Genomic DNA, 25,584 nt, shown 5'->3' with positions numbered 1-25,584 from the left:
AAATACCATTCAATTTCTACATTATACTTATCAGTGCTGGCCTCCCTTAGCTCAGTCGGTAAAGGCGCAGCTACAAAGCAAGACCATGCTGGAGGTGGCTGGGTTCAATTTCCGGTCCGGTCTAGGAATTTTTCGGGTTGGAAAATTTCTCGACTTCCCTGGGCATAGAAGTATGATTGGACTTGCCACACAATTATACCAATGCAAAAATGGTACAGGCATCGAAAGCTCTCAATTAATAACTGTGGAAGTGCATCTAGAACACTAAGTTGAGAGCACGCAATAAGCTAATATGCGATATGCAATAAGCTTGAAATGCGAAGAAAAAGAAGAAAGTGCTGATGAAAATCATCTCTTCTACACTCAAATATGCTGAACCAATCCTGGGTTCATTTGCAACCTTGAAAGATGAACCAATCACCTGCATGAATTTGAATTTTGACATGAGAACATACTTTTGATCAAGGCAACCGCTGAGTATCGAAGCCAACAATTGTTTTTGTTCATCCAAAGATGCGTATTCATTATCGCCTGTTCTGTTGTCATATAAATATTCATAATCATCTTGGTGGAGATGATTTTGAGTATCAAATGCGAAATGATTATTTTCGTTTTACACAAATATACCGTTGTGGAACGTGTTATGCTGCTTTTTTTCACTCAGGGCGATGGAAGATTATTACATTTGGCAGAATTGATGATAATATCGTGGTTTTAGGCTCTGCAATCGATAATATTCAAAATAATCATTTATGGCAAAATGAATTTGATTTTTTTTTGCTTTTGAGGATCGTTTCCGATTTTGACAATTTTGGGTTGGAAACTGTTACTGTGTCATGCTTTGAAATGTTCGAAATAACCACAAAACTTAAGTGGTTTAATGTACCATTAGCATGAATATTAACTACAAATGGATGAATTGCCTCAAATTTAGGGGCCTCATAGTCTAGTGAGTAAAGGCACGGTATTACCAAGCCGGGGGCGGCGGGTTTGATTCCCGGTCCGGTGGAGGGAATCTTTCGGGTTGGAAATTTTCTCGATTATTAATAACTGTGGAAGTGCATTTAAAACACTAAGTTGAGAGCACGCAATAAGCTAATGTGCGCTAAGCAATAGGCTTGAAATGCGAACAAGAAGAAGAAGAAGAAGAAGGATGAATTTTACATTGAGAATTATTTCAATGATAGCTTTGAACCTCATATTACAGGACAAATGTGTAGTTTTCAGAAAAGTCGCAAATAACAACGACTTTGCCATCTTCTAGTGTTTGTTTGTTTTTTTTTTTAAAGAATTCCGCTTGCTTATTTTTTTTAAATCATGATATATTAATTTGTCTAACTTTGCCCTAAAGAAAAAATAATAATCTTCAGAAGGCAAAGTTTTAAACTCAATATTACCAATCATACCAATTTATAGATCATTTGAAAGGTATTGAAAAGAACTTTCTTCGTTGGCAAATCATTCAATATAATTTTCAAATTTTGTGTGCTAAAAGTTCACCCAAAGTTACAATATTTTTCAAAATTTACTCTGAAGAATCGTGACTGATTTTCTCAGAATTGGGTTGGCCAAATTTTGAAATAAAAGTAGTAGTAGAAAACTTATGCTATACCATTCATACCATTCAAATATCTTTTGGAGTTCGAAAATTGAACGTAAAATGAGAGATCATTGAACAAAACATACTTGCATGATGAGAGAGAGAAGGATTAGTATTTTCCATTTAATTCCACTACTTTATTTGCTTATCCTTGACAGATACGCGTATTTCGTCTACAATGTGCAGACTTCTTCAGTGTCTTGTACTAATACTCGAATATAATAGTCGAGTATTAGTACAAGACACTGAAGAAGTCTGCACATTGTAGACGAAATACGCGTATCTGTCAAGGATAAGCAAATAAAGTAGTGGAATTAAATGGAAAATACTAATCCTTCTCTCTCTCATTATACAGGTATTCCACTAAGACGCCCACATTCATCAGGATACTTGCATGGTTTTTTGGGGGTGTCCTTAAACTTATGATCGATAGTGTCTTCTTCTTCCTTGCATTTCAAGCTTATTGCGTATGGCATATTAGCTTATTGCGTGCTCTCAACTTAGTGTTCTAGATGCACTTCCACAGTTATTAATTGAGAGCTCTCGATGCCTGTACCATTTTTGTATTAGTATAATTGTGTGGCAAGTACAATCATACTTCTATGCCCAGGGAAGTCGAGAAATTTTCCAACCCGAAAAATTCCTAGACCGAACCGAGAATCGAACCCAGCCACCTCCAGCATGGTCTTGCTTTGTAGCTGTGCCTTTACCGACTGAGCTAAGGGAGGTTTTGATCGGTAGTGTACCTCTATGATATTACACCTATCAGTCGTAGTCCACTGTTCAAATGACATTTCTAATATTTGTTTCTCTTCCAACTTTTCTAATAATTTTGTTTCGGATAATGACGTATCGTAACAATTCATGCACGTTCAAAAGTCTGTTCTAGATTGTAAATTGCAAAGAAGTTGTTCCGTATAAATAGTGTGATCACACAATATTCGATCTTTTTTCAGGCTGTTCAACATTAGATTTACATTTTCGTGAATCATACAAACATTATGGGATCCTGATTTACTAAGAAGTTTACAATTTTTTGGCCGTAAGGCTGCAAATGAGCTAAGCTAATGTTAACGTCTTTATGGGTTTCCGTAAAATGCAAGTATGATTCTTTGAGCGACATTGTTAGTAGACGTTTTTGTATTACCTGGCGTACACAAATTTCCGAATGTTCCGAACGGCCGGAAGTCCAAGCTGGTGCACGGGATGCTCACTATGCCCCACCTGTTCACTATGCCCCTCTTACCCCTATGCGGCAATATAAAGCTTAGCATGCCCTTTGTTAACCTTGGTCTTATATTGCAAAAAGGTGAATTAGCGGGTTTGTTGGTTACTTGGGTTTGGTTGGCTTACGAACTACACCCGTTTGCATTTAGAGAAAATCACTTAACATCAACTAATACCGGATTTTTCCCACTGTGCGCACCGGTGCATTAGAGAACCAGTCCCCGGCATTGACTTATAAGCTGTGATATCTTTATCAACTTATAGCAAAATTCAATGCCACCACCTGTAACAGAATACCGTTGAACAAAAAAAATCACTCTTCCAGCTCGGGCGGGGTAGATATCATGTGGCAAAACAAAGCCTTCCTACGTCAGTACTTCTGCTGGTGCTGGTTATGACGACCAGCGAGTGTAGGAGTAGGCAGTTTCGTAATCGGCACTACCCTACAGCTCGACGCAGCGTATTTAGCATCAAATAAGCGTTAATCCGTTTAAACAAATGATCCACATGTAGTATCACTTAGCATTCCACTTCCACCAGCACTAGCACCAGCGTATAGAAGGACACAAAGTGACCGATTTCCGTATTTCATGGCTGGTGTCGTGCCATGCCAGAGGTTGGGCCTATTTGCACTGTGAAATTGTCAAGAACGGGTACCTACCTTTCTTGACCGGCGGTGAATAAAGGGCTTTTCGGATGGCGTATTCGAAACTAGTTGACTAAACCGCGAAACGATTAGCGTCACTAATCCTTTTTCCTTTTATATTTGCGGTCCTCTTCCCCCCCATGTGATGATGATGATGATGATGCAACCGCATGACAGGAACCGTTCGATTTGGATGAGCTATTACCGGCAATTGGAGAGTTTGGTCGCTACCAGAAACTGCTGCTGTGGCTGATATGTCTTCCGGCGTGCATTCCGTGCGGGTTTTGCGCCTTCAACCAGTTGTTCATGACCGACGTTCCCGAGGAGTACTGGTGTAAGATCCCCGAGTTGCAGAACTTTAGCTCTGAGGAGCGGAAGCTGTACGGCATTCCAACGATTGAGGTGAGTGTTTGAGTGGGTGCGTTGGGTATCATTTACTGGATGATTCAGTAGTCAATTAAATCCAGAGAGAGACAGCAAGAGACTCATTGTTATTCAGATTTAATTACTGCATGTGATGATTTATGAATGAAGCTTATAGTTCATTGAGCTTGGAGATGTTTGTCAGGTGTGCTGTGCAATAAATCTCGGTAGTAGATTTGTTTAGTTAATGCTAAATGGTTTGACTTGAATGCGAATAAAAAATCTGAGTTATAACCAGTTGGTTACAATCCATGGATTTTCGTGTGTATGAGTTGTTGTTGTTTGGAAAATTCACGTATTTTAATATCAAAGATAGAAGGCAACACACAGCAGCGAGAGGGTTAGTACCGCTGCAAAAAACTCGATCGATACTAAAGATAGGAAAATCGTAGCCTTATATTAAAAATGGAGAATGATCGGCAAAAGGCATGCAAGTGGCCATCTTCTAAAACAAAACCCTTCTAATCAGGCGTCCGTGTAGACCGGTACCGTAAAGTGTAGTGCCAATTAAGTGTACCCCCCCCCCCCTTTGGGGTTTCTGGGATGTTGGACTGCCTCCGTTCACGACCTCGTATCTCGTACCTCGTACTGTAAATAAAACGGTCTCACACGGCTCAAGATGGCTCAAGTCAAGATGGCTTCCGAGCCTAATCGCAAATGATCCCCGATCGTCAGTCAGGGACGATTCCCTCAGGCCGTTGACCTTAATTGCCAAGGAGGGTTCCGTCTCGGCTCGGCCAAGGTGGCCATGCCGTCAACGACGGAAGACGCCTGCCAGCTAAACGACCCAGCAATGCCTACTGAGCCGTATGTGGCTGATGAACGCCACCAGATCCGCCATTCTCCCAAAGCTGCAACAACACTGTCTGCAGCCCACACCGCAAGTTTCCGGTCACACGGTAGAGCAGGAGCAACCGTGTGGTTCAACGCCAGAGTCACGACGCCGTAGTAGATCCCGCTGCAGCAATGAGTTCTACAGTACTAAATTTTCTAAACCCTCGCATACACGCCACATATTTGTGAAAACCCACACCCACACGCTTCAGAAAAGGGCAATAAATGTGTTAGAAAATGTGAATGTTTCTGTATTTTCATACTTTGTCCACGTAGCCCCTCCGAATACCCAGTAACATGCCGGCCCTGCGACACAGTTCAGGGGTCTCATAATACTTACTGAGTTAGTTACCCGGGAGTGTTTGGTCATGCCATAGTCACAGAGCTTTTAAAAAAACTATTAATTTAATGATGTACAGTAAACTTGCCCTTACACGATCTCTCTCTATTTCGACATTCTCGCAAACTTGATCAACCACTTTTCCTATATAAATTTCCAAAATTGACCACCGTAACTCAATATCCCAACTCGATGGCTCCTTCAATATCGAGAGTTGACTGTAAATACAAACGGCATTGCTAGATAATTCTGGAGGGGGCCTGGCCCCCTTGGTACCCCCATTAGCTACGCCAATGTGCACCGTGGGACGAAATCTAAAAAGTATGACATGGTCATTTGTAACGAAACTATTGAGTATAGCATTTTGATGTCTTGTAAAAATTTTCTTTATTTTTTGAGTACTTTAATTGAGTGGTGAATTTTTTTGTAAAACCCCTTATGAAAAATTTTCACCACTCAAATAAAGTACTCAAAAAATCCAGAAACATTTTAGAAGACATCAAAATGCTACACTCAATAGCTATTCTACCCAGATAACCAGAATGCAAGTATATTTAAAGCTGTTTTCTTGATATACAAACATATATACAAACAAACAATTCGTATAGAATGCAAAGAAATGGCTTATTGGTACAAAAGTGGAGGCCATATACGTCCATATTTTATTTTAATTGTAAACGAGTTTATTTAACATCCTATGCGATTTAATCTGCAACAACAAATTCATTTTGAAAAGTCTTACGATGTAATCCGATCTAATTTGTGATACAGTACGACGGAAAAATAAGTAATCGCATGTAAGTCGGAAATTTATATTCTATTCGATTTAACTTAAATATAATGCGAGTTATGCTGTTCTTATATGCGATTTTGACTTAAACTGTAGCAATTTATGATACTGTCTGTACATTGTTATACGACTTCTGGTTGTCTGGGTATACCCCCGTATACACTTAAATAATGTCTTGTTGAAATTGATGATTATCTTCGTCCACTTGAGAGATAGAAAATTGTTGTCTTGGACAAAGTTTATTAAAATGACTTTATCTCTAGTACAGTGTTTCCAGAGATGTTCATCGATTTTAACGAGAAATAAAAAAGTTATTTATTTTTATCTTAGTGTATTCCCCTTCTTAAGCAAAAACATTAAAATCATTTTCGTTTTCTATTTCTAAAAATAACTTCATGTCGTTGGCATATATAAGAACCCTAAGGGGTCCTAGATGTGATCCCTGGGGAACCTGATATAACATAGATCAAATTAAATTTTTTATCATTAAATCTGACAATTTTCTGGCGATTTGATCAGGGTAAGTGTACCTCAATTCCTGGATTTTCCAGTTTGAAAATTAACATGGGAATGTCCTGCTTATCAAAAGCTTTGCTGAAGTCAGTATAAAGAGCCTCAATTTGGTTACCATTATCCATTGCATTTAATGAGAAATGAACAAACTCCAGTAGGTTTGAGGTAGTTGAACGACCCTTAAAAACCGTCTTGTGCAGTTGTTATTCGGTTTTTTATTTGAGTGAAGATATTTTTGTTTATGATAGATTCAAAGAGCTTGGGTGTACACGAGATGATGGTGATCCCACGGTAGTTTCTTATATGAGATTTATTACAAGACATCAAAATGCTACACTCATGTCCCACTTTTTTGATTTCGTCTCACTGTGCACCTTATGACAGTGAGCATTAGACTGTTTCAAAATAGGTCAAATCTGGGATTTCAAACGCTACCCCCTGGAATGGTAGTTTTGGGTGTCAGAAACACCCTGCCAAAATTTGAAGTCATTTGGTTCACGGGAACCCCTCGCTCAAACGGCTTGAAGTTTGTATGGGGAAAATCGACAAAATGTATGGGGGAGAGAGCCACTATATATTCGCGGCTCAAGGTGGCGCTGTAGTGGGTCGATTTTCTTCGTGTACAAAATGTAGCACCTTTGAAGTATTGGGAACATCTTGGCTGAAGACCGGATGTGAATCCGAGTTACCTCCTAAAAGTTATTAGCGTTTCAAACGAACACCACCTGCTTTACTTCTGGGGAGGGCCTAACGCGCTTGTGCAGTTTTTATTTTTACGAACAGGTATACGAATAGCAATGTTTGCATAGGTATAACTTTTTTGTTTAATCTTGAAATTGGTTGAAATTTTCACAGTGAGTAGAAAAATGTTCGAAATTTTGGTCTACTAGAAATTGGAACAGATTGGCCAAGTGGTTCCGGTTTTATTCCGGGTTTCCGAGAGGCCATCGGGGGAAGAAAAGGTACCAGTCGTCTACATCAAGGTGGCGCTGAAAATCCACAGCAACAGGCATCTATGGGTAGTGCTGATTAATATCTTAACAAAATCAACCCATAACCTGGTTCTAAATACTGAGCGTCCACCGGAAGGCCTTCCGATGACCTGGATCAACCTTAATCTGGATTATTATGTATTTTTGATCAAAGTAGGCCTTGATTATTCTCTGCAACTATATGAAATGTAGTAAATTAATGATTTTAGATATAGGGTATACGTCCCTAACCTCGGTCTAATATGCAGCCATAGATTACGTTTTTAATCATAACTCATCAATTAATTTACCTGCAAACGATATTCTACTGCTAAATGGTATGCTTAGATATGCTTATCATGTCGTTTGCTATCAGGAACCGCAAAAAGTTGAAAAACTTACTTTTTTTAAGACAAAAACTCACCAGGGAAATGTATGTAATATCGGTCTATTGTCCCCAAATTGGGTCTATTTATGGATGCAACTTCGTCCTATCCTGTTTGATTCTCAAAAAAAACGCTCTTGGTAACGTTTTCTTATGTATTTTTTTTATCACTATCACTGTTAACTTAATACTCTTCATTCCTCAAAACATTTCTTAGAGAAAATTTTACGAAAACTACATTAAATCACTCAAGTTAAAAATTAAAAATTAAAAATTTCGCTTATCGTCTTTCGACCGCAGAATATCTAAATCAAAACATTGTGATGTTCATTATACAGATTTGGCAGAAAAAATCTCCCTTCCTGTTCGTTCCTTATCATCCAAATGCAAACCACATTGTTGACGTTACTCTTATTGCTATATGCTGTCAAATGAATTTCATGGGCCAAAGTTAGGAACATAGAAAAGAAATGTGTCCCTAAAGTTGGGTCCATGATTTACTTGTGAAAACGTTGTTAAACAATTAAAATAAACATAAAATATTCAAACAGTAACTGTGAGTTTTACGTCTAGTGTGTATTATCAGGTAATTCCATTCAATAAATGCCATAATCAGGCCATTTGATGATCGTCAGTGCAACCTTCCCATCTTAACCTTAGAAGTCATGGCGGCTAAAAACTCCGAACAGAGTGATATTCTCAACCAGTTTTATTACTTACGAGAGCTGAAAATGTATTGAAATGTTGTGATATAAATTGATTTGTGTGTGGTACACATTTATCAATCATCAGTGATCAATATTTTCCTTATTTTTTGTGTAATATTCCTTAATTAATTATTTATTTGCGTGATAGGCCGAATGAAAGGACTAGACCCACATTACATACCGTAACCCTATAAGCGTTTCAATGGCTCCAAGTGGTCACCAGATGATCCGCCGGAAGATCCGAAATATCCGTAAAATTTAGTGCTACATAAATTCGATCAAAGTAGGCCTTGATTTTTCTCTGCAACAATGAGAAATGTTGTAAAATGGTGATTTTTCATATGTTAGCTGTTCAATGGCTCCGAGTTATCACCAGATGGTCCGCTGGTAGATACGGAACATCCGTAAAATTGATTGCTGTGTAAATTTGATCAAAGTAGGCCTTGATTTTCCTCCGCAATTATATGGAATACAGTAAAATGGTGATTTCTGAAATATTAGCTGGTCATTGGCTCCAAATGGTCACCAGATGACCCACCGAAAGATCTGGAACATCCGTAAAATTGGTTGCTAAGTAAATTTCATCAAAGTATGCCTTTATTTTTCATTGCAACTGTATATAATGTAGTAAAATTATAATTTTTTATATATTAGCTGTTCACTGGCTCCAAGTGGCTCGCCGAAAGATCCGGAACATCCGTAAAATGTATTGCTGCGTAAATTTGATTAAAGTAGGCCTTGATTTTGCTCTGCAACTACGTGAAATGTAGTAAAATGGTGATTTTTGTTATATTAGCGGTTCAATTGTTCCGAGTGGTCACGACATAACCCACTGGAAGATCCGGAAAATCTGATAAATTTATTGCTGTGTAAATTTGATCAAAGTAGACCTTGATTTTACTCTGCAACTATGTGGAGTGTAGTTAAATGGTGATTTTAGATACATTAGCTGTTCAATGGCTCTGAGTAGTCACCAGATGGTCCGTGAGAAGATCCGTAACATCCGTAAAATTGATTTATGTGTAAATTTTATCAAATTAGATGCTACATTTTGTACACGAAGAAAATCGACACACTACAGCGCCACCTTGAGCCGCGAATGTGAAAGTGGCTCGCTCCCCCATACATTTTGTCGATTTTCCCCATAGAGATCTCCAAGCGCAATCTCACGAACACTAAAATCTAACATCCATATATAATAATCAAAAAGAAGAAGAACCAAACAGGTATCGCGATATAACAAATACTTAAAAAGGTAGCGCGCGGTCTCACACACACTTTTGTGCATCTGGAGAACTCTATACAAACTTCAAGCCGTTTGAGCGAGGGTTTCCCGTGAACCAAATGACTTCAAATTTTGGCAGGGTGTTTCTGACCCCCAAAACTACCATTCCAGAGGGTAGCGTTTGAAATTCCAGACTTTGACTTTTTTTTCCATATAACGCTGAAACACTCTAGTGAGCATGCATAAGGGCGTATAAGCGATGATGGATTCTCTTCATCGATTTTCTCTTTGCATTGCTACAGCTAAGCGAAACAATTTTGTTGAATTTGTTCAATGCAGGGTTGTAACAGGTTATATTGGCTTTCGAAAGCAACAGCAAACGCACCGAGAACCGTTAATTTTAGCGAGTTATTAACAAAAGAAAAAATCGACAAAGAGAATCGATCATCGCGTTTACGCCCTCACTGTCGATATCTTTCTCAATTCATCAAGAATTATTATATTGCTTGCAACTGGTGGGGATAGGAAAGGATGCCAAAACGCACCTACATGCAACAAGTTCGAAATTACCCTACGCATGCCCTCTTATGATGCAACCAGCACCGTTTCGGTTCGTAGCAAGTGTTACACCAGATCTCCACGTTGTTGTCATTTAGTTCACCTACTTACTGCCCAACGCTTATTGTCAATTTCCTTTCGTTCTAACCCGCAGCGAGATGGACTGGAGGAGTTCAGCCAATGCACCCGATATGCAGTGGACTGGAAGGCGATTCTGGCGGACAATGTCGATCCGTCGACGATTCTGCCCAACAGCTCCTGGCCGGTGGAGCACTGTCGCGATGGCTGGGAATACAACAGCAGCATCGTGATGTCATCGATTGTGATTGATGTGAGTGATGGGTGGTTTGTCCTTTCCTGTTTCTGTTTTGCCTATTTTCCGCTGCTGGCTGGATGGAAATTTTCTAAGCTTAGTTCAAGGTGAAAGTGAGTTGCTACTGAACCCTATCCGTTCTTAGCTGGGAATAGAAACTACAGTAATGGCCGACAGTGTATAACGTTATACTTCGATAAGCATTGATTTTTCCCGTTCGTAATAATTTTAATCGAGACTGATACATTTCACGTATTTTATCAAAGTTGAACAATTTGGATAGATCCACATAAAGTACAGCTTATTGATTTGTTTTATAACGAGCGAAAAAAGATAACTCATGATTAATACTGTATCTAGAGTGCGTGGGTTGGGTTTCACTTGTGGAGAACTTATTCTTTTTGGTGGAAGAGTTGTTAAAGTGGCGTACGTATCATATTTACGAAAGCAGTGGAAATGCGGGCACTGATGACATGGTGGTTTTAAATAGAGAATTGCGTCAACATAACCGGCGTCACGTGTTCAGTTCAAGTGTACAGGTTATGCAAATATGCTTCCAATGAGCGTATCAGATTTCTTGAAGTTCCATGAGTTTGGGATATTGAATGGGCTCCTCCCGCTTGTACTTACGCTCAACAGGTGTCAAAGCATCAGACTTGTGGGAACATTTGAAATCAAAATACACTGGAGTCGCTTTTTACGCGGTTTTTTTTACACGGTTTTTTTTTACGCGGTTTTTTTTACGCGGATTTCGGAATTTACGCGGATTCCGGAATTTACGCGGTTTTTTTTTACGCGGTTTTTTTTTACGCGGGACGTATCACCCGCGTAAAAAGCGACTCCAGTGTAGAATAGTAAGACGTCTAACATTCCATTTTTTAATTTCAGTACAATCTAGTCTGCGAGTACGACATTTATCCCACATTGGGACTAGTGGCCCTGAACACCGGAGGACCGGCCGGGGTGTATTTGTTCGGTCTACTGAATGACCGCGCCGGACGACGAATATCCTACTTCTGCTGTCTGGCAACCCTGCTGTTTGGGAGTTTCATCACCGCTGCCAGCAGTAGCTTCTGGATGTGGGCCTTCAGTAGAGTGATCGTCGGCCTTACCATCCCAGCGGTGTACCAGATCCCGTTCATCATCGCTCTCGAACTGGTAGGACCGAACTATCGGTCGTTCGTCACCGTCATGACGTGCACGTTCTACACATTCGGGCTGATGATGCTGGCCGGGGTAACCTACCTGATCCGAGACTGGGTAGAACTCACCCTCTACACCTCGGTTCCATTCCTGTTCTACTTTCTCTATATGTTTGTGATGCCCGAATCACCACGGTGGCTGCTGATGAAGGGTAAACTCGAAGAAGCGCTACAAATCCTCGAAAAAATGGCAAAAGTCAATGGAAAACAGTTTCCCGCGGCATTCAAGAACAAGCTGCAGAAACGGGTCCAGGCAGAGAAGAATAGGACAGTGAAAAAGGAGGAAGTTTCGATAGGAGCGTTCGATCTCTGCCGGACGCCAAACATGAGACTGAAAACTATACTTATCACGTTGAATTGGTTCGTGAACGAGACGGTATATCTGGGATTGAGCTACTACGGGCCATCGCTGGGAGAAAATCAATATTTGAGCTTCTTCCTATCCTCTCTGGTGGAGATTCCAAGCTACGTGGTGTGTTGGATCATAATGGACCGCTGGGGTCGTCGGTGGCCCATGTGTATGCTGATGATACTGGGGTAGGTTGAGTTGGAAAATAGAACTGTGATGATCTTATGATTAACAATAATTCAACATTTTAGTGGCATCAGTTGCGTGGCGACGGTAGTGCTTCCGGAAGATGCCGTGATGGAGACACTGTTCCTCTATCTCCTGTCAAAATCGATGATTTCGGCATCGTTCCTCATTATCTATCCCTTCGCCGGAGAGCTGTATCCGACACAAGTTCGAGGAGTCGGAATCGGTACTTCAAGTTACATTGGAGGCCTGGGCCTGATTGTGATTCCTTTCATTACGTATCTGGTAAGTACCGACTGTTTTGGAGCAGATTCTCGACAACTCAATATTCTTCAAATTCGATGTCTAGTATCATAGAAGAAAATGTTTTTTTTTGGAATTTGAGATACAGTAAATTTCCACCAATTTGCTATTCTATAGCTCGTAGATTATTAATCAAGACAAATAGTTCATCACTGATGATTATTGTTTATGGCAGAATGTCCATCAAGCAAAGCCCCTCGGACTGGCCTGGCGTAGTGTTAATCATCCTTGCATCTCACGCCAAAGGACACGAGTTCTAGTCTCACCCCGGCCAAGTCACGAATGCCTAAAATGTGTTAAAACAATTATAATAACAAAAAAGTGCTGATTACGGAAAATGATCCACTGAGGTATTGTCTATGATAAAGGCAGATTGTTGGCCGAAGAACACATTTTAATCATGTTTGATTATTAATCCAGCCTGAATATTGTTTGTTAAGGGATTTTTCTTTAAATTATTCTACTAATCCAGCCGCCTCGTGACACACATGAGGGGTCATGTGGGCAGTTCCAATAACTTCCGGAAATTTTCAGGATCTTAATAGAAGTTCATTGAAATTCAGGGCATTTCAGAAAAAAATCAGGTAAGTTATGTAAAATTTGGAGCAGCAGACTACTGAAACATTGGGAAATCTTCGGCAATATTTCAGAAACTGGTTTCATTAACATCAGAGAAGGTGCAGGAACTTTCAAGAAATTCTGAGAATTTCAAGGATATTTAGCGAATATAAAGGAAATCCAGACAACTTCACAGAAGTCCAGATAATTTGAGATAAATTGTGGGAACCTCAAACAAAAATCTTCAAGAGCTTCAGGAAGCTTATCATTTCCAATAAATTCATGAAAATTTCGAAAACTTAAAGAAAGTCCATACTTTTGTGGTGGCATAAAGACCTTTAAGGGTGAGTTGAGAATTTAAGAAAACTTCAGAAATATATCAGGAATTTAACAGAAGGCACTAGAGTAATGGGAAGTTTTCAGATGGTTAAGACAGTCTCATTATTTTCTGGGCAGAAGAATTGCGAGAACTTCAGGAAAGCTCCAAGAGCACCGGGGAACATAACAAACCTCAGGGAAGATTCATTAACTACAAGTAAATTGCAGCAGCGGTGCCGGTGATGTAGTGGTAAGCGTGATTGCCTCTTACCCCAAAGGGCCTTGGTTCAATCCCAGTCGGCGCCGCCGGGATGTTCTGAGGCATAACATCTCTGATCACGCCTTCCTTTGGAAAGGAAGTAAAGCCGTTGGTCCCCGGTTCATGAGATGATGGATCGATAGGTATGGTTTAGGTGTGGGAGCTGCCTCCCTGGCCTGGCGTCGGTAGCATTGGTGCTCAGCACGGAAAACAAGATCGACGGAAAACAAACCAAGAAAAAAACCTCAACAAATTTTCGAAAACTTCAGCAAAGTTCCAAGTGCATCTGAAAATTAGTGGACCATCAAGAGAATGCCGGAACAGTTTAAGAAAAGTTCAATAAACTTCAGAGAAATATCGAAATCTTAAGAAAAAAAAATGCAAACTTCAGCAAAGATCAGAGAATTTCATGGCAGTTCCATTAGTTTGAGACAACTGCAAAAGCTTTAAAGAAGTTCCGAGACCACGAGAAAATTTTATTCACATTAAAGGAAGATCAGATAACTTTTAAGCAGATAAATTAATTTAAAGATATTCTGAGGTACTATGGAAAATCTAGATAATTTAAGAGATGTTCCGAAAACTTGAAAACTGCATGATCTTCAGGAAAGTTCCATAAACTCCAGAATGATTGTTGGGGCATTCGACAAGTTCCAAAAACTTCAGGGAAGTTCGGAGATGTTCAGGGAAGTTTAGAGATTTTGAAGAAAGGAGAGAGGAAAGTCAAGCACTTTAGGATAGTTACAATAACTTCAGGGAAGCTCCGATTTTTTTTGGAAAGTCTATTCTTTCAAGATCTTGATTTGTTCCTATTAATTTCAATAACATTCCTAGAACTTCAGTGCAACCTTGGAACCGCGTAAATTATTTGGATTGGGAATTTCAGGAAAATTAATCTTACAGAAGTCCTGATAATTTCAGAAAAGTCCAAAGAACTTAAAAGAAGTTAGGAAAACTTCAGAAACAATAAGGGAACTTCACAGAAGTCCAGAGAACTTCAAAGAAAAATTTCGGAAACGCGCTCCTTGCTTTCCTCCTCCATCGAAATCACTTCCACTCGATTACGCGACGGAACCGACAAAACGATTACCGGGCCCAAAACCCAAAGTGGGTTTTTGGATGATCACACGAGGAAAAACCAACGAGACCGACAAAACTAACTAGTTCAAATTCTTATTTATCCAGGCAGTGGTGTAAACTTTCGATGGGGGCAACATAGCCCACTGGGTTAGTGGTCTTGTTGAGTGCAAGGGGCTGGACACTCAACATTTTATGCCCTCAGGGCGTCACACTTGGATCACCCGGTATGAAAATGTGTGTGAAAAGCAATTACTGGTGACGCCTCTGTATTATTCTAAAGCTAATAACAAAATATCATCATAATCATAATGGAATCATAGTCTATCAAAATTTATAAACAAGGGAGATTACAACTTCGGCCTAAGGGACTATTTTTGGTCCATCAAGCAGAAAGCATCAAATATATCTATGATTTTCCAGCAAACCAATCAATCATACGTTCGGTACGATAGTTCAAAACTTACAAATCAAGGTCAATTGCGTTCTTATAGACAAATATTTACACCCAATTTTCTCAAAAAAGAAAAGAAGCGCTCTAAACGAATCCATTTGTCTTATTCTATTTTTACCTTCATCCATAAGACGAAGTCAATCCAATGATGTTTCAATGAATTTGTTCAAAATTGAAACTCGTTGGCCGTGCTGTTTTTTTTTCACAAAATATCCTCTATTTATGACTCATTATCAAATCCGACGGTATATATCGAAAATAAATTAATTAAGAATTCATCTGTAGTAGAAACTTGGGAGGGAGACACAAATGGCACACACGAATTTCATTTCATAGTTTTTTTGCATTTGGATTTTAATCAAAATAGCCCCCCTTTGCTCAGTCGGTAAAGGCGCAGCTATAAAGCAAGACCATGCTGGAGGTGGCTGGGTTCGATTGTCGGTTCGGTCTAGGAATTTTTCGGGTTGAAAAATTTGTCGACTTCTCTGGACATATAGTATGATTGTACTTGCCACACAATTATACTAATGCAAAAATGGTACAGGCATCGAAAGCTCTCAGTGCATCTAGAACACTAAGTTGAAAGCACGCAATAAGCTAATATGAAATAGTATGCAATAAGCTTGAAATGCGAGGAAAAAGAATAAGAAGAAGGTGTAGCAAGTTTGGCTGTTTTTCTTTGAGCGTGTACACGTAGTGATTGTTTGGCTTTGTTCAGTGAGCAGTGAGAAAATGTACCTTTCTGATGTGCATTTTATTATGCCTCAAAAGATTTTGAAATAAATCTTGATTAATAATATACTTCAATATACATCTAAGTATTGATTTGGTTTGTTCAATTAATGGAACAAATAAACGGTGTTTAATTACTATGGCGACAATTTTTGCCACGGTTTCGGCGCGTTTTGTTGCCAATGAAACAACCAATAGCGCGAAACATATTTTGTTTTTCATAAATAACTTTATGTGAGATATCAATGCCACTTTCTATATTCTTGTTCAACTATTAGAAAAGCATCATCAAACTGTTTGATTCGCGATGACAGTTTCAGGGTGACCAGTGAACCGAGGTATCGGGAAAACCGGAAAATGCCGGAAATTTTAAATCACCGGGAATTTCGGTGACAAATCAGGAAAAAAATATACTTCGTCCTCTCTCCGGAAAAAAATGGTCCTCGAAATGTTTTTAATGACCTTGGACTGAACTGGGTTTTCGGTATCTTGTCACTTTTAAGAAATAGGAGCAGGAATTGGAATTCTAGCGATAACCCCTAGGTATTTCAGGAGTAGCTCTTGTCGCTAGTTTTGACAAATTCTATACTTTCATCTCCTCATCTATCGTATAAAAATTACCACTTTAGTCTGTTATTTGAAATTAGCATCTTCAACTATAAAACTTCAAGGTATTTGTGAATTTCATGGCGATTGAGATAAGTTCCAAGGTGAATTTAGGGGAAAGTTTACCGCACCGAAAAAAACAAAATAATTCCGAAACGATTTTATTTTTTCTAAAAATATTGAAAATCAGATCTTTCCTTAGATTCTCGAAAAAATTTACATGTAAAAATATATTTTCTATCTCATCATGAAAAAATGGACCCTCAGCAAAACCGAAAGGTCATCGGACGATCGACAACAGAACATTATAATTTATTTTCGAAATGTTAAATTAAAGAAGAATTTACCAAATGGAACATTAATTATCAAAGTAAATAAAACATAGGCATTTTTTTATGATTTGGAACGCAGCATAAACATCATAATCTAGCAAAAATGCTGCTGTTGTATTCATGAGCCATTTAACCAAGTGACCCTTTCGCCGCAATCGCATTCGATTTAACGAACATCTATAGATGTGCACAATCGGGAAAATTGCTAAACTTCCGGGAAAAAATACCGAGAAATTGATCATTGGTCTTTGTGAAAAAAATCCGTTTGAAAAAGAGAGGTAATGTGCGGGGTTTGCTTTAGTAGGCCATACATGAGGGGGTTAGAAGGAAAGGGGTGTAAGTGACTTTGATCGATTCTCTTCATCGACTTTCTCTTTTGATAGCCACAGCTTTATAAACAGATTTTGCGCTATTTCTGCCACATAGTATGATCACTAGCATCCAGAATGTCACACGAATCAAGGAATGTGTTTGCAGCTGAATTGTTAACGAAAGAGAAAGTCGATGAGAAGAATCGATCAAAGTCCCTTACACCCCTTTCCTTCTAACCCCCTGACATTAGATTTTATCCCTATAACGGAATATTTTAAAATCATGTTTTCCTTTCTCTGATCAAAAATGCCACGTAAAAACTATGTATTTTCATATGAAATTGCGCTATTAGAAAACCCTATAAAACTTATGAATCCTGATGAATGTGGGCGTCTTAGTGGAATATCTGTAAAATGAGAGAGAGAAGGATTAGTAATTTCCATTTAATTCCACTACCGTATTTGCTTATCCTTGACAGATACGCGTATTTCGTCTACAATGTGCAGACTTCTTCAGTGTCTTGTACTAATAATCGACTATTAGTACAAGACACTGAAGAAGTCTGCACATTGTAGACGAAATACGCGTATCTGTCAAGGATAAGCAAATACAGGTAGTGGAATTAAATGGAAATTACTAATCCTTCTCTCTCTCATTATACTATAAAACTCACGTTTTTTTCCATGTGGCTACTGTTCTCCGAAATATCAAGCATAACAATGCATTAGGTCCTAAGTAATATTGGCAGATTTTCTTCATCGACTTTCTCTTTGTATTCCCACGGCCAGGTAAAGACATTCCCAGGTATTTTCAGCCCACTGATAAAAAAAAAAGCTTTTATCTAGCATCTAATACGACAAACACAACAAGAAACGGTTATGTACTCAAGTTATTAACGAAAGAGAAAGTCTACGAAGAGAATCGTTCAATGTTACGTAGGACCTAATGCAATGTTCAGCTTGTTATGTGTCTTAAATGATGGTCATATGAAAATCGTTGGCATATTACTTCAGTTGGATTTTTTAAAGCGATATCTTTATTGGACATTCAATGAAATTTAAAGGATTTCACAAATGCTTTTGGTCTAGGTGTACCGAAAAGTTATAATATCACTTGAAAAACACATTTTTGATCTAAGACCCGGAGTGTTGATATTAGATTCCAGAGATATGGCCAAAACAGTTAAATTTGGCAATACATAAGTTCAAAGTGTTTTTATGATACTTCATATGCGATGTTTGCGATTTTCAGTGTTAGTTGGTTCATGAAACTTTAGTGTGATAATTTATTAGCTAGAGAATGGTCTTACACTTTGAATGTAACAACTCAAGGCATCAACAATGCTGATGATGGAACAGCACGCAACGAACACCCTACTGCTTTCTCTCTGAGATGACTAAGTTGGTCATGACGAGAAGAGCAACACAATAGTTGGGTAAAGAAAAATTGCATTATAACACAACATCGACTGGAAATGCTTTCGGCAACGTGGGGCTTTAGGTAGTGATGAAACGTCGCTAGAACTATTCCACAGAAGTTGACAGTATATGACCAAGCCAAGCGCACACTTTTTTACCTGTAAATTTGAAGATATACTTCAAATCTCCGCGTACATCGGCAAATAAACCTCGCGTCACTTTTCAAATAGAGCAATGTAACTATCGGGGAAATGTTTGCTTCGGCAGTATATTAACGTCAGGGGGGTGAACAATGTCCTTGAGGGCTCAATTTTGGTATGTGGATACATTGTGTTTGAGAGCATCCATTGGCCAAATTTAAGTGCTCTAGGACTTTGTTTACCCCCCTGACGATAATAGGTTAAGGTATTGCCGAAGCCAACATTTCCCCTCCACCATTTTGAGAAAATTGAAGTTGAAATTCGACAAATTATTATATTAACGGTTTAGAAACAACACATCTTGAAATACTATTTTTAATGTAGTCAGTGAATAATAACGTTGAAAATTCAGCAGAAACGGTAAAATCACAATTTTACTTTGAAATTCATGCTACAATATATAAAAAAAGCACATAGGACGTTTTGACTAGTCAAGTTGTACATCGGACACGTTACATTGGACGATTTTTCGCAATGACATAATCAATGAGTGTTACATTGGACGTTTTGTTCTACATGATACAAGATTCCCTTTCACAGATTTCAGAGTAGAGTACCTAACTTAAGATTGCCACCGCCTATGACCTATGATTATCTTAAATAAATGAAAGTAAATTTGGATGGATGTTTTTGTATCACATACAATAATAGAAGAGCAATAGTTGGTATCGCTTAGCTCGATTTGCTTACATTTGTTACTTAGGACCTTTTTTAAAAGTGACGCTAGAAGTGTGCGTTTGACTTGCGCTGTCACATTAATGGTCCTTCGTTCATTTTCAACTTCTATTCAATTTTCATACTGCCGTACTCTAACGGAACTATCTACCTACCCTCTTCTACGACCATTCTCTAGCTAATAAATTATCACACCAAAGCTTCATGTTAGATAGCATTTCCAACCAACTTTGAATAAATCAATAATATTCACTCACTTTTCTCGGTGATGGCTAAGCCGATTTGAGTGAAATATGTTGCATTTTGTTTTCAAACATCCCGATCGGGCAATTGGTTCCTGAGATGTGACCAAGAATAATAATTAATTAATTAATTTAGCTTTATTTAGGAGGCTTTCAGCCTTAGGCTGGTTCGCCTCCAGAGAATAATAAATTGTGATTTAAACAGTAATACGCACTAATTTCTTTTTTCGGCAATGGCTGAACCAATTTAAGTTCAACAGATGTCATTTTGTCTGTACCTAGCTCCCATAGATTTTTATTGAACTTCAAACCAAACGGACATTTGGCTGCAGAGAAATTTTCAATAAATCAGTAATTATCACTCACATTTCTCGGTGAACCGCTAAATTTTCACATACATTAAGATGTTCGGAAATCCCTCTGATGTTGATCAGCCCGAAATACGGCTGTGTCTGTCAACATTGATTCCATGTCTGTCAGAAAACAAATCTACTGGAATAGCAGGTTTATTTGAAAAATTTCCATCTGTCAAATTTAAGTGAAAATTCCACTCAGCGACTGAGATTAATTGACTCAGAGAATTTTTTTTCCATACGAAATTTACTCTGATTTGGAATAAACTGCAGTTACTCATAGCTTGTGAGTAACTGCAGTTTATTCCAAATCTGAGTAAATTTCGTATGGAAAGAAAATTCTCTGAGTCAATTAATTTCAGTCGCTGAGTTGGTATGATTGGCCGTGTGTGTTGATTGTGTTTCTTGTGTATTTTTGGGTGTCGGAAAGTGTATTTGCGTGTTTCTGCATGTCGACCTAGTTGTCAAAACGTTGAGCGAAAATTAATGAATACTGGCAACCATTACATCCACATTTGTTTACAAACAGAATTCATTTTTTTGCTCTCATCAAAAATTTACGAATTTAAATGCACAGTGTAAGCGTGGAATCCCAGTAAAAAGCACACGTCAACGTAAACAACTTACAAGAATTCAAATTCTCATCCCTGATCGTCATCCGCATCACCTATCTAAAAGAGTGTGCTGTATATGTCCGACTCTGATCTCAAAAAGTACTCTCTCTGAAGTCAAATTCTCATGATTGAGATCCTGGCTCAAACCAGTAAAGCCCTCTCGAATTCATCTCAAACGAATTCCAGTCACAATCAAGGCCTGATAACCCAGCCGAGCATGCCCCTTCCTAAGCAATCTCTAGATCTAAATTTCGCAAAGAATACGAAATTATTGTACGCCGCAGCACTATCAGATATCAGGCGGTCAAAAATAAAAAAAATCGACTACGGCTACTCCCGCCTTGAGTTGTTACATTCAAAGTGTTTTTTATGTTACTTCATACGCGAAGTTAACATAGGCAAAAATGTGCGTCTATCTTGAAAACTGTCGCTTTAATGGCCCTTCGCTCATTTTCAACTTCTATTCAATTTTCATACTGCCGTACTCTAACGGAACTATCCACCTACCCTCTTCTAAAGATCATTCTCTAGCTAATAAATCATCACACTAAAGCTTCATGTTAGCATTTCCAACCAACTCTGAAAATCGTTAACTTCGCGTATGAAGTAACATAAAAAACACTTTGAATGTAACAACTCAAGGCGGGAGTAGCCGTCAACAATGCTGATGATGGTACAGCACGCAACAACCACCCTACTGCTTTCTCTCTGAGATGATCACGTTGGTCATGACGAGAGGAGCAACACAATAGTTGGGTAAAGAAGAACTGCATTATAACACACCATCGACTGGAAATGCTCTCGCAACGTGGGGCTTTAGGTAGTGATGAAAATGTCGCTAGAACTATTCTACAGCCGCAGTCAGTTTATGAGCAAAAAGAGGGACGCACATTTTTGCCTGTGGACTTGGAGACATACTTCAAGTCCCCGCGTACATCGTACGGGCTAGGCAAAAATGTGCGTCTATCTTTAAAAACTGTCGCATTAATGGCCCTTCGCTCATTTTCAACTTCTATTCAATTTTCATACTGCCGTACTCTAACGGAACTATCCACCTACCCTCTTCTAAAGATCATTCTCTAGCTAATAAATCATCACACTAAAGCTTCATGTTAGCATTTCCAACCAACTCTACAAATTTTGCCGCAAAAATACACTACCACTCAAATAAAATTTCATCCACTATTTATCATATAACTACCACATCATTATACATCGTTGGAAAGGTAATTTAATATGCTTTCCGAAAATAAAATCCATTTGGAAATTTGATGGAGACAAAAACATTTAAAAATAAAAATAGAAAAAAAATAATTGAAAATTAATGAAAATTTAACTTTATTAATCACAAACTTTCGAGTCTCGCACATTCCCAGGATAATTCTCAGCTCTGGATGAAGTTTTGAGTGTACTCTAACAAGTACTGAAGAGTTTGCCTGCCCCAACCTGCCCCATTGGAAATATAAGCGATTTGAAAATTTTCGGTTATTATGGGAGATTTCAAATTGTACAAGAGCCGGCTTGGAAACAAACTTTTTCAACAATTTTTTTGCAACTTTTGGAGTTATATTCGGTTGGTATAGTCGAAATATATTGTTGAAGAACATTTTCTAATATTTCATGACCAACTTTTAAAAAGGGCTTAAGCTTTTGTACAAAAAGAAGTCGTCATTATCATAAAGTTCACTGTTGGATGAACGTAAAATTACATTCGTTTATGCTTTATTCCTTTATTCCTGGGTTATGACGATTATAGAAGCATATGCGTAAGTATGTACCTACGCATATGCGCGGATGAGTTTAATTTATACCTAATTCTGTACTTAACCTACTGTAGTGTCAATTTGAAGCCATAGTGTATTTTGTGTAGCTTTTATTTAAACTACTACAGTGTAATTCAAATTTACGGTTGAGACCAAGTGTGAGCATGGATAATAGAACCATTATTAATCTATTATACGCAAAATTAAGGCATACTGACTGTTGCCACTGGTGTGAATTCCACTTGGTTTTTCGGACCTCTTTATAGCAAACTCTGGTTTTTCCGTAGAGTAAGCTTTAAGCTACAAAATGTGATTTTTATTAGCTAGATTATAATAATAAATTGCATGAAACTTACAGATTTTAGTCCATTAATATTTAAGAATTCACGTCGTAGCTGATTGTTTGTGTTTGCTGTTGGTGTCTAAATTTTATCGTATTGTACATTAGATTATAAGTTTAATTAATCAAATATAATATAAGTTTACCTCCAATTCAATTAATATAAGTAATTTTAACTTCGTAAACTAGAATTTTAATAATGCAATTTAGGATAAAGTTTTGTGAACGCACATTTTAATTCGTCTACTTTGTGTCTTTGTTCACTTGTAAACAGTCATTGTCCGCTTGTGCTCTTTGTCCGGATTGAAGGTTTACATCAACGTCAAAGCTATCCGTTATCCGTATTCAATGCCTAACGTTACGGATCGACGGTGCAAGGTGTGTGCCTGCAAGGTGAGGACTGTCGCGAACATCCCCCGACCCGTATTGCTGCAGACTTCCATCAGCTATACCTCCATCCATCACGTCCAACACTGCCAGCTTTGTTACTGGTCGCCGGAACACGCCACTGCCTGTCTTCACATCAACGCTTCGAATCCTTCCATCTTTCCCTGGATATGTCTTGAGGACCCTGCCACGAATCCAGCTGTTCCGTATAGCTTCATCCATGACGATCACCAAATCTCCCGCTTGCACTGGTTTGACTTCGATGAACCACTTTGTGCGGCGACTGAGGGTAGGGAGGTATTCCCTAATCCACCTTGTCCAAAACCTGTCCAAACAAGCCTGAACGTGTCCCCAGTTGGTTCGGAGTGTAGTTGCAACGTCCACAGGCTGCTTTGCTGGTTGTACGACACCACTGGAACTCAACATCAGAAAATGGTTGGGAGTCAGAGCTTCCTCATGTTCTGCGCTCACGGGAACGTACGTCAATGGCCTGGAGTTGACCATCGCTTCTACTTCGACCAATATAGTGCAAAAGGATTCCTCGTCCGGGTTCCTGGAGGTAGAGAGAGTGCCTAGACCGACCTTGACGGACCGAACTAAGCGTTCCCACTATCCACCCATGTGTGGGGCTGACGGTGGATTGAACCGCCACGACGTATTCCGATTGGTGAAGGTATTGGCCAATGAAATGTTGATTTGTGCTATCTCCCGCTTCAAATCGTTGCTTGCACCTTGAAAGTTCGTGCCCTGATCACTATAGATCTCTTGCGGAGCACCTCTGCGAGCAATAAACCGCCTCACCGCCATTTTGCAGGATTCTGTAGACAATGAGTTCGCTACTTCAAGGTGGATGGCTCGTACCGTCTGGCAAACAAACAGAGCCACCCATCTCTTGGCACTTGCTCTGCCAATCCGGATAAGGAACGGTCCACAATAATCCACACCCACGAAGGTGAACGGTCGAATGTACGCTGCTAGCCTGCATTCTGGAAGCGATGCCATACGAGGAGGTTGAGGAGTTGCCTTTCGAACGACGCACCATTTGCACGTCTTTGCTACTTTCCGGACCGCATTCCGCAAACTGGAGACATGGAACCTCTGTCTCACCTCGTTCACCACAGTCTCAGAGTTGCCGTGACCGTATTGTCGATGATACCAGTTCAAGATAAGGCCGGTGACGTAGTGGTTTTTCGGCAGAATAACCGGAAATCTAGCGGCGTACGGTGCATAATGAGCGGCACCAATACGCCCATCCATCCGCAGCATTCCTGCCTCGTCCAACATCGGAGACAACTTGCAAAGTGGACTGGTTCTCTCGAGTCTGGGGGCTTGTTCCGGAAATCGTTGATGCTGTTCTTCGACTGCGATCATTTCGTCGGGGTACGTTTCCATTTGTATCCAGCGAAAGAGTGTTTCCTCCGCGGACTGCAGCTCTTCCTGAGACAAATATTCACCGGCTTCTGTTGGATCTCCACGCACCTTTCCGGAACAGTTAGCACAGAAGCGGAGCATGTACGCGGTTGCTCGCAGGAGTCTTTCCCACTTGGAGAAACGTCTGTAGTCGATCAATGGTTCGGTGATTTCACGATGATGTGCGTGGACGGTTCGTAATTCCTCTGGTATGTTCGGTTCTGGCAGCTCGTTGCCTGGCCATTCCGATTCAGCCTTGTAGAGGAACTCCGGACCCGTAAACCACCGAGAACCGTTTTTGAAGCATGGACCTTCTCCCCATTTTGTCGCCTCGTCAGCCACGTTCAGCTTTCCAGGAACTTTCCGCCATTCGCCCACACAGGTTTCGCTCAGGATTTCACCGACTCTCACTGCAACGAACTGTCGATATCTACGTTGGTCCGACTGGATCCAAGATAATACCGTGCTTGAATAGCTCCAGATCATTCGACGTCGTATAGGTAAGGTGTGGCTCTCTTGAACAGACTTCATTAGGCGACTTCCAAGAACTGCCGCTTGCAGTTCCAGCCGTGGAATGGATAGTGGTTTCAACGGGGCTACCTTGGACTTTGCTGCCACCAATGCGCAGCGTACTTGTCCTTCATCGATGATGCGAAAGTATGCCACGCAAGAAAATGCCACCAGACTTGCATCCACGAAGACATGTAATTCTATGTTGTCTAAGCCGGCACTGCTGTATCCTGGGAAGTAGCATCGCGGCACTGTTTCTCGATCCAGTCCTTTAAGTGCTTGCACCCACTGACGCCATCGACTGCAGATTTCCTCTGGAATTCGCTGATCCCATCCTATCTTGCTTCTCCATATGTCTTGCACCAAACACTTCCCGTGAACAACGTATGCTGCTACTAGTCCCAGTGGATCAAAGACGCTCATGACGACTCGAAGAACTTCTCGCTTGGTCG

At 39.6% G+C, this 25,584-nt stretch overlaps 1 protein-coding gene across 1 annotated transcript in view; it reads left to right on the top strand.

Annotated features, from left to right (window-relative positions):
• CarT (Carcinine transporter) overlaps window positions 1–25,584 on the top strand; it is a 47,868-nt gene that overhangs the window by 5,615 nt on the left and 16,669 nt on the right. Inside the window, exons 2-5 of the mRNA XM_065232849.1 lie at window positions 3,651–3,875; window positions 10,374–10,550; window positions 11,421–12,271; window positions 12,335–12,554. Of these exons, the coding sequence (XP_065088921.1) occupies window positions 3,651–3,875; window positions 10,374–10,550; window positions 11,421–12,271; window positions 12,335–12,554 (1,473 nt within the window). The remainder of the gene's footprint in view (window positions 1–3,650; window positions 3,876–10,373; window positions 10,551–11,420; window positions 12,272–12,334; window positions 12,555–25,584) is intronic.

Source organism: Ochlerotatus camptorhynchus, unplaced genomic scaffold, assembly GCF_037179485.1.
Source record: "Ochlerotatus camptorhynchus isolate MF236.1 unplaced genomic scaffold, CSIRO-AGI_Acam_v1.1 ptg000036l, whole genome shotgun sequence".
NCBI classification, from domain to species: Eukaryota; Metazoa; Arthropoda; class Insecta; order Diptera; family Culicidae; genus Ochlerotatus; species Ochlerotatus camptorhynchus.
This window is presented reverse-complemented; position numbering and strand designations above follow the sequence as displayed.